Here is a 15,738-nt window from a genome sequence, read left to right as displayed (position 1 = left end):
AAAAAGCCGAAAGAAGAAGAAGAAGAAGAAAGGCAACCCCTTTTTAATTAGCTTCAATACCTTGATCACAAAAGTTTGCCTGGTATTTTGAGACATAATACTAGGTTGGTGTTATATACCTGTATTTAAATTAATTTGTAACCATTCTGTATATCTCTCTTTACCTGTCCATTACTCTTTACCTTTGTAAGCACTATGCATGATTTAAACTTGCAATAATACAGTCATACCGGCATAATATTCTAGACATTTGTATTTATTTATAAACTCCAAACTGTTGTCAGGTTTCAGCTTCATCTCTTAACTGTGAATTTGTGACCACTAAGTTAGTATACACTAACTTACTGGTTCCACTTTAATGAAGGAAATACATTTCACATTAGACTCAAAGTTCATGGCTGACCATGTTGGTTATGTACTACATACTTTGATGACAGTAGTGGACTAAAATAAGGCTATAGCTTCTTTTGCAATTAAAATTGCTACAGGAAATAATATAACCCACAAGGGGATGCAGAGTCTATAAAAAGCCATCATCTTGTGTTTTACTGACAGAGTAGGAACCATTTAATTAACTTTCCACCACTTGTTGTTCACATAGGTAAGAACTTACAGAATGTCATCCATCTACAGGATCTGTGTGGCCTTAATTCTGTGTGCCTTTTTTATGGAGATTCATTGTCTAAGTAAGTAAATAACTTTGAACAATTACTTAACACTTGCACAAAGGACTGTTCTGCTGGACCTTGTATCAACATATGTAGAAAGTTGATGAGTTCAAGCATTTCTTGGTCTGAAGTTTTCAGTCCTCAACTTTAACACTGATTTAATTATTAAGTAAAGCATGTGATCTATGTACAATAATTATTCTGTGCTTGTCTGAATACTTGTAAAAAAGCACTTTTTTGGGTTAATACAACATGCCTTTTATGTTTTTTTTCTGAAATAGTTAGTTCACTACACTTTCTTCTTAAAACATTGAATGTGTTTCATTCTGTCTTCACTTTTGTCAGCATTCAGCTTAACTCTAAATTGAATGTCACAAGAAAAAAATATTCAGTTTTCCTTGAGCTTTGTTTTCAGGATTGTATTGCATGAGTTTTTACAGTTATAGTACAGTACTTTTAATACATCTAATGGCAAATTCATAACTAGATTATTTCAAAAGTTTACCAAGAAAGAAAAAATACCATGCAATGTCTGCAAACTCACAGCTTATGCTCAGCCCCAATTCTAAGGAGTGCACAGTGGTGCAAATATTTTATTCTGTAACTGAGAAATGTGAATGATAATAGATCTAGAGCTAAAGTGTGTTTGCTGTTTGCACTACTGACTGATAAATATTTGTTTCATGTCAGATCTGTTCAGCACACCTCAGGCTGTTAAAAACAGTGGTTCTACAAGTTTAATATGAACTCCAGGCTTTCCGCAGCTCAGAAGAGCCTGAACCCTTTGTATTCATTATATGGAATAAATACTAGAAATGATCTTGTTTATCATGCATGACATTTAATTTTTGTATTTTTCTTTGCTACTGTCTCTTTGAACAATGCTTCAGTTTTGTTGCTGTCATTATGTCCTTGACTATGTTCTGTTTTCCTTGCAGAGCATCATATTGTTCTAATTCAGCATGAACTCTAGAATTTCAGGGGTCAATTTTTTCATGCCGTAGAATACCAGGGATCAGTTTTCTTCATACCTTAGAAGGTCAGGGTCAATTTTCTTCATCTTGTCAACCTGAAACCACCTGCTGGAGGGGGGGGGGGGCATTAACGTGCAGTTTATTCTAACTTAAAATATACATAAGCTCACCAGTCTGCACATTTCCAAACAGTGTATTTACTTTTTTCAAAAAAATTAATCAAGCACTTTGAAATACAAATTCAAATATTAATATTTTTTTCCTTAGCTTACAAATGATCTGCAGTATCTGAAATGGGTTCAAGCTCCAAAGTGGTGAGACATTTCCCTGCAGTACATTTGGCTGGGAACACGTGACTGAAGTAACTTTTAGCTACAGAGACATATAGCTGTTGCAAATTTCCTGTAGACAAGCAAGAGAAGCAAGCAGTGCCATGCCCACAACTTCAATAAAAAAGTCTATGGGGGCAGGGGAAGTAATTTGTGTTGTGGCTGGAGTACAGTACATGCTTATAGAAGTACAGTATTTAGAAGTGTGCTACAACAAAGAGGACATCATGCATGTTACAGTAGTCAAACTTACCGTTCAGTATGTGTTTTAGGTAATGTTCCTAAGACACTGTGACGGGGTAATGGTAGACACACACACACACACACACACACACACACACACACACACACACACACACACACACACACACACACACACACACACACACACACACACACACACACACACACACACACACACACTACAGGCACTGCTCTTGCGCACTGCAGTTTTAGTGCCACTGACATGTGCACTGGCCTGTCTGCTGCCGCTGATGCCTTCCATATTGTCAACTGTTCTTAGTACCCTGTGGCCATGAATATTATTTTTCCGCCATGCATTTGGTTATTGAAGCCAGAAATATGGTACTACACGATTCTCTTTGCCCACAGGGGATGTGCAATGGCCATATATCTCTGTAACTGAATTTCACCTCAGCCATGAGCCCCCAATGAAATTTACCACAGGTTAATATCTCCACACCTAGGAACCTGAACTCTCTGTACTCATTTTATTGAATAAAGTAGATATGATTAACATGAGTATTGTGGCATTTGTATGTAATTTTGATTATTATATACTTTTTGAAATTTGTAACAAAAATTCACCATCCATCTCAAAATACACATGCACTCTATAGACACATGGATCTTCAATTTACTTATATTTTTTCTTCCATTACAGAAGGGTTCAAGCTCCTAGCTTAAAAAAAAAAAAAAATATATATATATATATATATATATATATATATATATATATATATAATGTCATTAATGGTTATGGGTTGAAAATGTATACCTGTGCAATGTTTACTGAACTGGAAAGGCCTGTGTCAATGTTCTTTTTGAGTACTGTGCACATCGTGTCTCTCAATCTTTCATCATGGTAAGGATTCACGAAGCCTCCGTGTAAGAGTTATAACTCTTACACGGAGGCTGCAGTTAAACGGAGTGATGTCAGCATGCTCTGCATATTCATGAGAGCATGCTGAATCACACCTAAGTCTAACACGGTCCGTGTAAGACAGTAGGGGGCGTGTCCGTAGGCCGAGCCCTACAAGCGGACACGCCCCCAGAAGTGTAAAAGTGCCCAAAGTAAACACCCACAACAGAGTCCACGGAAATGTGAATAAACACAACACAACACATGCCCTCACAGACTATGAACATAAAATATATAAATGAACATGTTATATATTTTTTTAAATTGTAAAAATGTTTAACCGTGAGTGCGCTTGTTTGCGCGGGCGTGCCCGTAGCGCAGCTACAGTTAGCAGTCAGTGGGAAAGCATATAAGAACTAAATATGCAAAGTAAGCCAAAAAGCAATAGCATAGCGGTAGAGATGTTGGCTGAAGAGCAGGCATTCATGGTTTGAGCCCCCACAACGCTAACTTTTATTTTTAGCAAAATAAGCACGAAACAAGTCCCTGACAAACATGTACACATATAAAATCACATTTTATGTAAATTGTAATGAAATAGCCCATTTATATTGAAGAAATGTTAGGTAACAAATGAATAAAAAATGCCAGATGTGCCCATAGCTGAGCTACAGTTTAACAAGGTGAGTGCATCTGCCCGTAGGTGAGCAGTGGTTTAACTGGTGCAAAATAAGTGCCCGTAGCTGAGCAGTGGTTTCACACGCTCAAACTGTGTGCCCCTAGCTGAGCTGAAATGACTATGCGTGCTGGTAGCCAAATGAGGCTTAAACCAGCGCACCCCGTTTGCGTGGAGCTACGCACCGCGCCAACAAGCTAACCGACGGGCAATGTTGAGCAAGCTGTAACAAAACTGCCTTTACACAGACACACCCCCTAGCCTGTCTAGACAGTCAGAAAATATAAAAAGCAGTGGCCAGGTTCGAACCCAGGACACCATGCACCATAGTCAAGGTACTGAACCACTAAGCTACGACAGATGTACTCAGGTATGCAGTAATAGCACATATATAGGAATGAATAAAAAGTGGAGCATGACAAAGCAGGTCTTGTGAAGTGGATACAATTCCAAAATGGCCAATCACGGAGAAGTGCAGGAAAAACTGCATATATAAGCCCCATAGGTGGGAATACACAGCATAAACGATTGTAGAACTGACTTGCAGCCAGAATGTCAGGTGTAGGTGAGGGTAGTTGCTTTTAAGCACAGAGGTGGGGCGTTGAGGAGTCCAGATACATGGTCTGGCTCCTAGTCCACAATCATGAGGCCCAACTCATGCAGGGCCAGGTCCTGTGGGGAGCATATAGGGCTGAGGCGTGGGACCGGTTGGCTCATGATCTTACCAGTGCCACAGGGATTCCAAGGACTGGTGAGCAGGTCCGTCACCACCATGCGGACCTGAAGAGACGCAAGCAGGACCAATTGAACCTTTGGATCCAGGAGGCCCGGCAAATGCCCAACGCCCCACTACTGAGTAAGTTACATTTAATTATGTATGTAAGAAATTAAATTAGCTGATATTATGGAGATGTGTATTCCAATATTACTCCATTTATATTACAGCTGCAGGTGTCCGTTCTGCGAACCGACGAGCCTATGGCGATAGGCTGATGCGGTTGCGCCACCAGGCAGGTCAGTAATCCACACCCAGTAACTGTAAAGAAATATAAAAGTATGACAGTTAGCAAAAGAATGCAGTGAAGTCACTAACTAATAAAATGTGCAAGTAACAGTGTAAAAGTGTTTGCAAGTATTGCTTGATTACAAACTGTGTTTCAGTCGAAATCCCAACATAACAGTGAAAATGTATGAAATAAATTCTGAAATAAAGATGCCCCACCTATAATATCATAGTGCATATCATAGCCTAGAAGTAAGTACCATCCTGAATAGTAAAATGAAAACAAGTGAGAGGGTGTGAGAAAGAGTCATGAATCCACCAATAAAGTAGTAATAACCCCTGTATAAAGTATACTGCAGTCAGTACAGAATGAAATGAATGTGACAAGTAAAACCAAACTGCAAAATGTGTCCAAAGTGTTGCTGCAGCTGGAATGTGTATCCCAAAATCTGGATATGTTGCTCTCAGTCTGCAATATGCAGATAGTATGATTGTCTGAAATATCAAACAGCCACAGTTGTCTATAGCTATATAAAGCAAATGTAGCAGGATGATGTTGCTGAACAAAGCCAGATATGAACGTGTATGAATAACAATAAAATGTATATTGATGTAGCATGAATAGTCCTGTCACCAAAGTGAAGTAGTTATCATATAGGAAACTGTAGTTAGAACAGTAGTGTGTATATATCTGTAGCTATTAGAAATGTACAGCATATGTATTGGTATTCGAAGGTGTTAATAATATTTTCTTCACCCCACCCTATAACCACATATATGCCATTCCACGTGAAAATGGTATGTGCAATCACAATTAACACCCCTGGACATTTGTCCTGATGGGTCCTAAATATTTGCATGTCCGTTGATGCATCTGCCCTGTTCATACATCCAAACCTGATGGCCTGTTGCCATCAATCAACCCTGCATGTTGTTGGACTGTGTATTGCTGTTCAAATTATGCATGTGTTATGCTTGCTGTTCAATGGTGTGAATATCTGGGTGTTTGGTTAATGGGAATACTAATGCATGCTGTTACAACTAATTGCGAATGGTATTGTATGTTACTAACCCAAACTGTCATGACATAATGCAAAACATAGAACGACAGGGAAGGCGGGTCCCAGTGGACCCACCTCTCCCACCTCAGCTGGCGAGTGCACCTGGCACGAGTGCCCAGTCTGGACCTCCTCCGGTGGCCCTGTGCCACCTGTGGGTGGAAGCGCTGCAGGGGATGGGGCTCGCCCCCCCCTCTGCAAGTGTGGCCGGAGGAGAACCACCACTCACCCTCCGTAGTGTCCGGACTGTGGTGCGTAGGGAGATTCGGGACTCTGTTCTCGAGCCCCTACGCCAGCTTGAGGCACGGGTGGCACAACTTACGGGCATGCCTGTTGCCTGGCCTACACAGCACCCAGCACAGCCCTGTCCTGGGCAGTGAAGGAACAGTGGCAACTGCCTATGGGTGGGGATATCAGTTCCACTGTTGCCATCTGTGGGCTCATGGGCTCTGGATATCCAAACCTCCGTCCCCATCAATTGTATAACCCCCCCACACGTGTCAGACACCGCCCCTGTATGCGTCTTGTTTGTCTTGTCTGTTTACCTATCCAACCTACCTCCCCAGCTGTACCGACTACCTTCACCTGACATACCACTCTCACTTGAAAAAAAAAAAAGGGCACGCCCCATACATACTGCCCATTCCACACATATGTCTACCAGACATGGAAACTATCAATTACAATTGGCTGTACAACAAGTATTACTGTTGTCCTTACACCTCTCTCAGGGGTGAAAGGTATCAAATGTCACACCAAATTACAAACATATGCACAGCTGTTGCTGATGAAGAAATGGGCAGCTATGGGCCTTACCTACATCCCTCCTGCAAAACCCAAGCTTGTTTCCCTACTGTCTTACCCTCTTTGTGACCCCTTTTTCACGACTTTTCTGTCTCCCCATTTTCATTTCTTTCAAAGAAAATAGCGCGGGTGTGCGCAAGAGTAAGCACGTTTAAGCGGTTGTAAGCGGGTGTGCGCTTGTGTGCATGGAGCTGAACGCCAGTGCGCATGCGTGAGCTCCACGCAAACCAGCGCTAACCCGGTTACAACTGCTTAAAAGGGCCTTAGTCACTTTGATTGACAGGTCTTGTAGTCAGTTCAGAAGCAAAATAAAATCCCACTGGCAGTCCCGAACCCAGTAGTCTGTATGATTTACCACTAATCCATGACTCTTATACAAGAACATTGTGCTAAAATAAATATATCATGTAATAGTAGGAATGAATTTAAAGGGAATATAGATGTGTAGTACACAAAGCATGCCATTTAGAATTACTATCAAAACTAGTGGATTTCCATAATAGTAGTGTGTGAACAGAAACAGCCATGCTAGTTGGTAGCTAGTAGGTAATAATGTCACTATAGCACCTTGCAAGCCACACACATACTCACAGCAGGATAATCACTGCCCATACCCCACAACCTCTTACAGGAACACATCTGGACCAAGTAATAAAATATGTGGAGCAAAGGCCCAAAACCAGGGACACATTACAAATAATGTTACAACAAACGCAGACAGTTCAGAGAGTAACAGGGTCTGCATTTTGTGGGATGTTTGGAAGGGTATGAAGTCTGAAACTTGAATGTTTGTCACCATATTCTGACTTGAGCCCAGAGTGATTTGCCAGAAAAAGGTGTGCATGAGATATTGACCAAAATATGAGGCAGAAATGTGGACAACCTGCAAATATCTGTACACATGACGGGTCTGACACCACCATATTTGAATAGTTAAGAGCCTAGACATAGTAACAGTGAATGACTTACAGGGATGCCCCACAGACTCCATGTGAAATGTACAAACAGTAGGCAGAAAGGTGTAACACATGCAATGGTAACTATGGAGTCCTGAAAGTATTCACGACTTGCATGGCAGAAAAAGTGTAGTAATACATATGCTCATGCTAACCCACAGTCACAACTGCAGCATACCAGACATTTTAATGGGTGTACCCCACTGATATGTACCATTCCGTGAGGCAGATAACAGATGAACCTGAAAGTCTCTGGGGCCTGCTCAGCAGCATACTCAAATACCCTAATAGATGTCAAGGCCCACACCATGGCCAGACCACACTGCATGCTGTAACACCCTAGCAGATATAGCAAGCATTCCAAGGTGTGAATGTACATGGAAAATAGGAAAGCTACAGCAGCACACTACAGTCAGGACACCTAGCAGGCATACAAGTAGTGACTGTAAAGGGCAAATATTGAAGCCTTAGCAACAAAGTGCAAGCAAAAGTGAAAGCACACACACACACACACACACACACACACACACACACACACACACACACACACACACACACACACACACACACACACACATTAACAGTAGTAGTAGTTGTAGGTGTCAGTGTACATACACAGTTAGTACAGGAAACTGGAGAAATGAATGGAGGAATGTTAATCTACAACACAGCTGGAAATATAAGAGAGATACCAACCTTTACACTCACAGAACATTGTCCACAGCATAACAGCATGGTCCCTGCCCTTAAAATCTGAAAGGGCTACGCCTATCTCACATACCTTTTTATAGCACTGTTCTGAAATCACAGTGAGAACTGCAATCAGTACACAACTGGCTGCATGCAATTAGCAAATGCTGGCTAACAATTGGTGCAGAGGCCATCACATGGGCATATGCAGATACCTACAAAAGTATGCTGTACTCCCAGTCCACACATGCAATACATTCATTGCACCCTGAGACGGACTTGAGAGACAGACAGACAGACAGAGAGAAAGAGAGAGACAGAGACAGAGACAGTGACAGAGAAAATTGCAATTAAGCAGGCACAAAAAAATTGTTCAGCAACAGCCACCTGAAAGCTGGCAACTGGGAAGTGGAGCAGCAGGACAGAGAACCAGACGGCAACACAAGCAGCTGTGACAAACACAGGTAATGTAAAGTAATACTATAAAGGTCTACATATTGTGAACCCTCCATATGTGTCATTGGTCTGTATCCATATGTATATGAAGATGTGTGAAGGGCAGGGGACATACAGCAACTATCAGTGAAGGCTGTACATACAATTGTATGTGAGAGCATCTATGTGCACATATCAATGTTGGTTGATTGTAGGTTGTAGTGCCATATACAAAGTAGGTTTCACAGTTATGTATGTTTAGCAGTATGTTAGTGTGTGTATACAGTATGGTAGACAAACATGTTGATATACCTGTCTATCATATGGATAAATATGTATGTCAACATATGTATGTGTGTATATATATATATATATATATATATATATATATATATATATATATATATGATATGCATATATGTATACATACATAGAGAGAGAGATGTAGGAATACATAGACAGATGTAGATAGAATATTGTACAAACATATATATGTAATGCACACATACAGATATAGATATATGTAGATACATATACATAGACAGACTGATCTGACTATCTACAGGTATGACTGTATATGACGACCATCAACACACCCTGTCCCACCCCCTCTGTCACTCTCACCCCCTCTGTGTCCCCCTCCACATCTATATCAATATATGTACATCAATATATATATGTGTATATGTATACAGACATATATATATATATATATATATATATATATATATATATATATATATATATATATATATATATATATATATATATATATATATATATATATATATATAGAGAGAGAGAGAGAGAGAGATGTATATAAATTCTGAGTGAGGCACATGTGTACAGATGTATTGCAACAGGTGCCTGGTGACAAAGGCATGGAGTGAACACCAGTGTCAAAACCGAGTACCATACCACATTTCAAATCACCTACACCAGTAACCACCAGATATGTGATTGGCTGCCCACCACTGCATGTGTCAGGGGTGAACAGGGTCATAAATGTGTACAATAGTGGCCCCAATGATATTCACAGTGGCACACTATCCCTGGAATACCTGCACATGGTATGTGTCAGCGAACATGGTGTGTCAGCTATGGACATGTAGGTCGGTGTACCCCTCCACACCACATAATGGATGCCATGGTATGGACCTCACATGACAGCTACAGATATGGAGAAGGACACAGTGACATGTACAACACTGTGACAATGCACTCAAACACATTACCAATGCACAGTGACTGACAACACCACAGAGTACACATATACTACCCACATAGAGGTTACCACTCCCGGATTTACATATGTAAGTCACACCCATGACAGATGTCCAACAACAATAGTAACACCTCACACCATCCACAACCTAAATGACTGCTGTGTGTCGTCCGTGCCACTGCAATAGAGTGCACATGTGGAGGTAAAAGTTCCTACCCACAGATGAGACATACCCTGCAATAAACCACACAGTGTTAAGAAGCAAGACTCCCCATGAGTACATGTCACACATACCACTGCTGAATGTTAGTCAGATAGGTAATATGCCATATGAGTCACCCTGTGTAACTGTGTGACAGCAGCAGGTACCATCACACCACATGTGTCACAATGGTCAGGGTAGCAGAACAGTACGCTGCTGTAGTCCTAGGGGCAATAGCATATTGTATAGTATTGTATTGTAATGTAATGTATTGTATTGTATTGTATTGGTATGTTGAGGTGCCTCCTTCATGGAGTGGAACCACTGCTGCTGTGCACCAGTGTACAGGTACATATCCTGCAGTCAGGCTAGTGTTACATAGCACTTCTATATGTGTGTTTAGCTCCTGTCAGAGTTTATGTAGCATGCAACTGGGGATACCATCAGGTCCCATTCATGTTGTGTATTCTGCTTTCCTGAGGGTGGCTCTCACCTGGACATCTGTGATGACAGGGAGGTTACAGTCAGCTGGGATAACTATGTCTTATTTTGGGGGAGAGGGCGGGGTGACACCTGCACTGAACCTGTCTGCCACAATGTTGTCAATATCTGTGGAGTCAGTGAAATATTTGTTGTTGTGTACTAACTATGGGCATAGAGGATGGATTCTGACCAGGTTGCTAACATAACTGAAGAAGGCCTTCTGGTTATCTGTAGTGTCCCTCATGATTTCCCTCTCAAAGTTGCCCATGGATGTTTGTATGATGGAAAATAGATCCTTACTATTGCTGCTCAGACATGCCCTCCCTTTATGGAATTATGCTCTGTCTTGCAGTAGCTTCCATCTTCTGTAATACAATCTGTCTATGGCTGGGGTCCACCAGACAGGATGCTGTCCCTTTGTGGAGAGTGTCTTGGTATATATGGGATTGCATGATCCATGCATTCTCGGAGATGTCTGTAGAAAGCAATTGTGTAGGGGTCAGCATTGTGGGTTGTATGTGCCACTGGCCCAGTGGGCTGAAAGGATACCATGTCACTGTTACAAAGTGTAAAGTTTGCATCTGTAATGTTATTCACTATAGTCGTTTGTGCTGGTGGTGGAGGTGGGATATGTATATCCAGGGCAATCAGTGTGTGGTCAGCTCACAGTAGTTGATGATGTAGGCCATACAGTACCTAGATACAAACCCCCAGAGTGAGGAGGTGCTCTTGACCTGAATCAGTGTTCTGACTGCTGGGGTTTGGTAGTATGTCGTATGGAGTGTGCCAGGTACTGTTGCACAGTTGCTGGCTGAGCACTGATACCTGGCCATTTACATGTGTATCCACCAATAGACAGACAGATGCTATATATGTGAGATATGTTGTATCATAACAGTTGAGTAGCATGTGTAGTATGTGTGCCAAATTCTGCTGACATATATTGCTGATATCAGGTTATTTTCTTTCTCAGGTACATGGCCCACCCGCGGAATCCCACTTACTCCACAGCTGAGGATGAGGAGATACACCAGAGCCTGGTGCGGATTATGCAATACTCTTTTCCCGCACCAGCCAGAATCAGCAGGAGAGGGCTGCACTGTGGCAAGACCTTGTCCGTCGGGTAAATGACATAGGCACGCATAATAGGACATATGAGCAGGTACGACATCACTGCAGTGATTTAAATCAGACATGTCCGTCAGCATGCGTCGGATATCCACAGGCAACAGGTCGCCACAGGTGGTGGGGTGGCTACACATCCCCCACTCACCAGACTGGAGGGACTACTCATGAGTGTAGTGGCTCCAGTCCGCCAGCAACAACAACAGCAGCAGACATGCATTATGATGGAGGCTGGAGCCACGCAGCAGCAAGACAGTGAACGTGCAGGTAATATGCCATATGTATAGTTGACTGTTGTGTACACTGGTAGTTAATGCATGTGTGAGGTGTGTCCTTGGTTTGTAGCGGTCACCATAGTATTTAATGTGCAAGTGTGATATCCTCAATATTAGCAGCTGACCTGTGAAAGGCGACTGTTGTACTACTGACCTGTATCATACTCAGTAACAATGGCACAGTTGTGCCCACTGACATTAGTTTCTTCACGTCTGCCTGCAGGTCCCTCTGGTATAACAGCAATGCAGCCTATCCATGCTGGTGAGTGTGTATTAACAATTCCTGTAATAGTCTTGATAGTAATAGTACTATTTGGCTCACTTAGTAGTGCTCTTTATATGCATGTAGGTGTGTCTGTGTCTGTGTGTTGATATCACGCATACTGAGTACTGTACAATTGTGTGAAACTGTGTGCATGTGTGCATGTGTGCACCTGTGCATGTGTGCATGTGTGCACCTGTGCATGTGTGCATGTGTGCATGTGTGCACCTGTGCATGTGTGTATGTGTGCATGTGTGCACCTGTGCATGTGTGCACCTGTGCATGTGCATGTGTGCATGTGTGCACCTGTGCATGTGTGCATGTGTGCACCTGTGCACGTGTGCATGTGTGCATGTGTGCACCTGTGCATGTGTGCATGTGTGCATGTGTGCACCTGTGCATGTGTGCATGTGTGCATGTGTGCATGTGTGCACCTGTGCATGTGTGCATGTGTGCATGTGTGCACCTGTGCATGTGCATGTGTGCATGTGTGCATGTGTGCACCTGTGCATGTGTGCATGTGTGCATGTGTGCATGTGTGCACATGTGTGCATGTGTGCATGTGTGCATGTGTGCACATGTGTGCGCATGTGTGCATGTGTGCATGTGTGCACATGTGCATGTGTGCATGTGTGCACCTGTGCATGTGTGCATGTGTGCATGTGTGCACCTGTGCACCTGTGCATGTGTGCATGTGTGCATGTGTGCATCACTGGTAATGTGTAGACATTGTAAACTGTGTTTCCTGTTTCCCTCCCACAGGTTCTGGTGCTGCTCTGGTGTCATGTAGCAGGGAACCTGAATCAGGTGCCGTGGGTACTGATAATGATGACATCTGTGTAATGGCACAGGAAGGTATGCCAGGGTCCGCCATTGGTCAGCCGATTGACAGTACATAGCTGTCGACCCCATCAATGCGCACAGTTATCCTGCCAATACACCCTTTATCACCAATGTCCCTAAGTGATAGACAGCATACAGTGGGCATTGACCAGGGTAATGTGGTATCTGTGGCACATGCCTCCCCACACAGCAGCCATGGGCATGGCCCAGAGATGGTACCACACAGACAGATGTCCAGGGGTTCTCGTGGGAGCATCCGTGGGCGTACTGCCCCTGTCAGACATGCCCACAGAGGTCTTACAACCTCAGCTATGTTTCGGGCTGTCATGCAGGCACAGTCACGTATGGAACGGTACAACAGACAGGGTCTGAGGGAGCTGACAGCATGTCGCACAGCCATGACTGACAGTATGCGTGACATTGCGGCTGCCATCCATGATTTCACAGATGTCATAGACAGACGTTGTGGGGACATATTAGACCGGTTCCACAACTACATGTCCATGAGCCAGGGCAATGGTGGGCAGTTGAGGCGTCGACGTGGCCGTATGCCAGCAACAGCAGCAGCTGGCAGTCGTCGTGGATGACAACAGGGCGTCGCCTCGTAGTGCCAGCAGCAGCCCCAGCAATGCTGGGTCTGTGCTGTCATCAGACCGCCCCAGGAGACCACGTGCACGTGGCTCTGGCCAGGCCTGACAGGGATCTGTGTCCAGTCAACGAACACCTGCTTCTGATGACAGTACCCAGTCTGGGTTGGTACCGGATATGGTCCGTAGCACCCCTGCAAGGCACAGGTACTGTGTCCGTGGCCAGAGACACTGATCTGTATGACCTGGCAGGTACAGTCTGTGGCTGTCCACAAACACCAGTATATGGCAGCCATGAGGTGGAACTGTGTGCATCCGTACACACATGCAAATTGACAACACCTAGGGCTACCGCATACATGCACACACTGCATCAACATTGCCCCACCTTCTACTGCTGTCCCTCACCAACACACATACACATACATGTCAATCTGTGGTATCGGTGGCTGACTCAGGCATACCAAGTTCACACCCTGTGCATATAATGAAACTGTGCCACCTCCTGCAATCTGTAACAACTGTGCAGGTACAGGTTAACATGTTGCTGATGCACAGGGTGACCACATAGATATGTAGCAATAGTATCATGTTGTTAACAGTACTGTGTGCTGAATTAATTGTGGGTATATCACAGCATGCCTGATGCAGTAAGTGTGTGATTGTCATGTACTGTTGTCTACACCCATGGTAAGTACCATAGTGTATCATCTGCACATGTTGGCATACTGGTGGTAATGATGTCAACAGAAGGCTACATACATAGGTAGCACAGGGGATAAGGTAATGAATGTAGTAATATGCAATTATGGACATGTAAACTGCAAGTGGCATGTTGCCCACACTGGACTCTGCAATGCAGATGTTTGAGGATGTTGATATGTGTGCAGTACTACACGACTGGTACAGGACACACAGGAGCACCCTAGCACTGCAAGCTCACATCTCATACCATGCTAGACAGCCCCAACACACAAAACTAACTGTCACAGGAGGGAGAGTCCCCATATATGTCAGGGATACTGTGGTGGCAGGCCAGGTAGCATACATCCTACTAAGTATGGAACCACTGAGTGAAGGCTCAGTGTCTGTTATTTGACATGTGTATTACTGCAGGTATGAGCACATGGGTTTCCATCCAGTTATTGTACATCCTGACAGTACATGGTCTGTACACTTGTGTGCGCTGAGACTGGACCCTAGCCATCTTACCCGTGTATTTCCATGTACATGTGCATAGTGCCTGCATATTTGCAGTGTTACCTACTGGAAGTGGTACAGCTTGTTTGTTGTACAATGGACTACATGCAGCCCTGTTTACTGTAGCTTTGTTTGCATGCATGTTTGCTTGTAATTACCCTGGAATACTGATCACACCTGCAATGCATAGTTATAGAGCTTCTGTGGACTCCTAGTGCCATCTGCATAGCTTACTATATGTATGTCCATGTCTCACTTGACAGGATGTCACTGTTTGTCCTGTTCACATGTACATTGCCTGTGACACAGTGCATATGACTTACCTGGCATGTGTCCACGTGAGCAGTCATATATGCTACTGCTAACTAATCACAGGCACTACACCTTCACATATTCATCTTCTGTTGAACTACCTGCTTCGCTAGGGATGGCCTGCACCTGTCACCCCTGGGCTTTCAGATATTGGCAAAGGCTCTTGCTACCCCCATAGTGCCTATGTTAGGCAAGACTCAAATGACAAACCCACCTTCATAGGTATCACAAGGAATAAGAAGCTAAGAGTAATGCTACCCAATGCCAGAAGTCTAAACCTCCAGATGCATACACCCGAAACTCTCCTTGGCATGAAGAACATCAATATCTGTGCAGTAACAGATGCCTGGTTCAGGGCTACTGAGAGCACACCAGCACTACCAGGTTTAACCTGGTTCAAACCTGGTTGATTTCTTTGAAACAGTCACCAAGGCCATTGACGAGGGGAAGGTGGTTCACACAGCCTACCTGGACCTCGCAAAACCTTCACAACAATACCCCACTTGGGCATTCTAGAGAAGCTCACCAG

The 15,738-nt window shown here is 43.5% G+C and overlaps 1 protein-coding gene across 1 annotated transcript in view; it reads left to right on the top strand.

Annotated features, from left to right (window-relative positions):
- The first annotated feature begins 559 nt into the window (after positions 1-559).
- Positions 560-15,738, top strand: part of LOC122797281 (C-C motif chemokine 4-like) — a 36,402-nt gene continuing 21,223 nt past the window's right edge. The window contains exon 1 of the mRNA XM_044066124.1: positions 560-686. Coding sequence (XP_043922059.1) covers positions 617-686 — 70 coding nt within the window. The 5' untranslated portion in view covers positions 560-616. The remainder of the gene's footprint in view (positions 687-15,738) is intronic.

Source organism: Protopterus annectens, chromosome 3.part0 (assembly GCF_019279795.1).
Source record: "Protopterus annectens isolate FY-2018-M chromosome 3.part0, PAN1.0, whole genome shotgun sequence".
In the NCBI taxonomy this organism is placed as follows: domain Eukaryota; kingdom Metazoa; phylum Chordata; order Ceratodontiformes; family Protopteridae; genus Protopterus; species Protopterus annectens.
This window is presented reverse-complemented; position numbering and strand designations above follow the sequence as displayed.